Genomic DNA, 2,967 nt, shown 5'->3' with positions numbered 1-2,967 from the left:
AAAACCCCAAAGGCATGTTGTTGTGAATGACAAAATAGATCTACACAAAAAGTTTCATATGTTATAATTAATTTAAATATATTTTTTCAATTTTTCAATTGTTACAAACCAACTCATATATAAATGATTCCTCTATCACCTACTACTAAAATAGTTCAAATATGTACCACCATGATTAAGAAAAATCTATTTCATATTTCTTCAAACAAGTGTATCAATGAACCTCTATCATGATGATGGTCCAAAAAGATTTGCTTTAGTAATTAAATGTATCAATAAAGCCCTAATGTGCAAATTTATTACCAATATGGTCGATAGGTGGTACGAGTGTCATGGGTCACTTCGATATTTAGTTTTTAACAAAGGTTTCTTTAAAAATGTTAAGTTAAAAATAGGGTCAACCATGACTATAAAAAAATAAATTGAATTTGTGCAACAAAATATTAGAAAACTTTATAAAAGCATTTTTTGTTTAAAATAGTTTGTGTGTGTGTGTGCGCGCGCGCGCGCGCGTGTGTGTGCGTGTGTGTGGGCGTGTACGCGTGTGCGTGTGTGTGTGTGTGTGTCTGTGTGTCTGTGTTTGTGTGTGCGCGTGTGTGGGTGGGTGTGTGTGTGTGGGCGTGTGTGTGTATGTCCCTCCTCCAATTATTTATAAAAGAGAGTAAATATTAGATTCTTGAGTTGGAGAAAGATTTAAATATGAGTTATGTCTATTCAAAGTCAAATTTGGTGCAAGAATAAATTTTATCTGATTGACAAAAAGATGATAAGACAAGATCCCACTAGCCAATCGAATTCAAAGATATTTTAATGTTAAACGTGATATTACTTTTTGAAAAAAAACTATTTTCTACTAAATCTTCTAATTTTTAGTTTTTTTAATATTACTTGAAAAAAACCCCTCATCACTGCATTCAATATCTTATGTCCTACATAGTTTCATAGAAAACGTGATTTTAGCCAGAGAGGTCACTTTCTTCTTCGATGCTTTGGAGAAAATTTTGCTAATTCTCCACGTTGTCTGATGATAAGTCGGCGACAAACATTGCTGCAAGTCTGCAACAGTAAGACAGATGAGGTACCCAAACAAATATCTTCTACGCACGTTTTCTTTTGTTTTTTCCTTTGCAAACTGCGATTGTTTAGCCCCATGTTTTTCTTTTGCCAAACTGCACCCTTTGTTTTTCTTCTCATTTAAATACCACTCCTCAATTCATTTCAGAGACCATCTAACTCAATCTCATCAAGTTTGCTCTCTGTTTTATTTTGGTTTAAGAAATGTCTCAACCTCAGCTGCTCACCATCGATTTCTTGGGAATTGGAATTGATCATCAGAATGAAATCCCCCAATTAAAATCCGCCGTGGATTGCCCCCATCAATCTCTGCGCAGTCAATGTAGGCTTTCTTCTTCATTCTACACATTTTTTCTTACATGATTGATAAAAAATTCGTTCGTTTGATCTTGATGTTGTTTGGGCTTTAAATGTATGCAGCGACACAGTCATGCCTGGGAAAGATTAGGCCTCATATGCTGCAACAACTCCTCTCTCACGGATGTTTCAGCGATTCAGAAGATTTTCACAGAGAAGATCAGATTAGGGTTTGTGAAGGAATTAAGACCCTCGATCTGTTTCCGCAGCATGCGCTAGGGTTTCAAGCCAATGGTGAACAAGAAAAGGGCCAATCGGCTTTGTTGGATTCTCAATCTGAAATTTGTGAAGCCGTGACAGGCAATCCAAGGCAAATTACTTCAAATTCAAGAGAATCCACGGAAGGGGAAAAGCAAAGCCACGATGTTGAAAGATCAAATTTCAGTAAGTTTTCCGCCCAAATTTGTGATATTTGACAAGGGGGAAAAACAATTTTACAGTGCATTAACGCCGTATTGATTTTGTTATGCAGATCTGCCGATGGCTAAAAGATTGTCCCTTCAACGATTTCTGCAGAAACGGAAAGACAGGTATGTCGAATTTCTTGGTTGATTTATGATGCAAATTATAAAAAAACAGAGAATTTCAATGGTGAATTTTGACCGATTTGTGTTGTGTTGTGTGTGCAGATTTAGCAGGGTCGCCCCTTACATGACGTCGTCGAAATAAGGAAAATAAAAATGTCTAATTTGCAGATGTGAAAGCAAAGAGAGGATGAGTTGTTCTTCCAGGAAGCTAGCTGAGTGCCACATGTTCCCACGTTTTTTTGACCAATTTTCACCCGCAATCAATTTGCCAAACCTCGCTAGTGCATGTTGGAATCAAAATATGTTTTAAATGAGGCGGCCGACATTTGTGAATATGCTGTGTCTAATACAATTCTTTTGCGGATATTTAATCAGAATTATATTCCTCTCAATAACGTGTTTTTTCATTCCTCTATTCAAGAATTTAAATGCAGAGTTATCTTTGAAGGGCCAGAAATATATTGAGAAATATTTTGATGTATAAATATTTTGATTTATTAGTTCTCGGCTTGGGCAAGAATATTTATGTATCCGGTAGGTGCTAAAATGCAATTTCTTTAATCAATAAGATTTTAGAATTTATTGAATTTCTTAAGTATATAATATAGTTTATTATTTTTAAATATTTAAAATAATTTAAAATAATTATTTGTTTAAGTTTTGATTGGTTCTTACGGATAATAACTTCATTATTATATTGAAATTGTAATCGTAAGATAGTGAAATGGCAACAAACTCTCTTCCCGTTGCCAATGATTTCTTCCTAGTATCTAGATTAAGTATAAAATGTTGGAAACTTACAATTTGTACAATTGTTGTATTGTCATTGATGTCAAATACATTAGTAAGACATATTGCTACCTAATCTAAATGTCATATCTATTTGATTGATGAAGAGGATTTGAGAAATTGCTCATAACAATAGCACCTAGAGCAAAGGTTGAGTAATGAAAAGATGTTGCAATGGACATTTGATTAGATAGACTTTGATAAGCAAAGTGATTGTTTA

At 34.3% G+C, this 2,967-nt stretch overlaps 1 protein-coding gene across 1 annotated transcript; it reads left to right on the top strand.

Annotated features, from left to right (window-relative positions):
• The first annotated feature begins 1,146 nt into the window (after positions 1-1,146).
• Positions 1,147-2,353, top strand: LOC149535506 (uncharacterized). Its single transcript, XM_089806371.1, has 4 exons — positions 1,147-1,396; positions 1,495-1,815; positions 1,904-1,961; positions 2,061-2,353. Exons 1-4 carry the CDS (start codon positions 1,279-1,281, stop codon positions 2,098-2,100), a joined length of 537 nt encoding a protein of 178 aa, XP_089662497.1. The 5' UTR covers positions 1,147-1,278; the 3' UTR covers positions 2,101-2,353.
• Positions 2,354-2,967: the final 614 nt, after the last annotated feature.

This window comes from Cupressus sempervirens, chromosome 10 (genome assembly GCF_028749045.1).
Source record: "Cupressus sempervirens isolate cs-2001-9-10 chromosome 10, ASM2874904v1, whole genome shotgun sequence".
Classification (NCBI taxonomy): Eukaryota; Viridiplantae; Streptophyta; class Pinopsida; order Cupressales; family Cupressaceae; genus Cupressus; species Cupressus sempervirens.
This window is presented reverse-complemented; position numbering and strand designations above follow the sequence as displayed.

Excerpts from the sequence above, each read along its gene's own strand:
- LOC149535506 (XM_089806371.1), top strand. The coding sequence starts at position 1,279 with ATGTCTCAACCTCAGCTGCTCACCATCGATTTCTTGGGAATTGGAATT. Across the intron at positions 1,397-1,494 it reads TCAATCTCTGCGCAGTCAAT|CGACACAGTCATGCCTGGGA; the intron begins GTAGGCTTTCTT and ends AAATGTATGCAG. Across the intron at positions 1,816-1,903 it reads TGTTGAAAGATCAAATTTCA|ATCTGCCGATGGCTAAAAGA; the intron begins GTAAGTTTTCCG and ends TTTGTTATGCAG.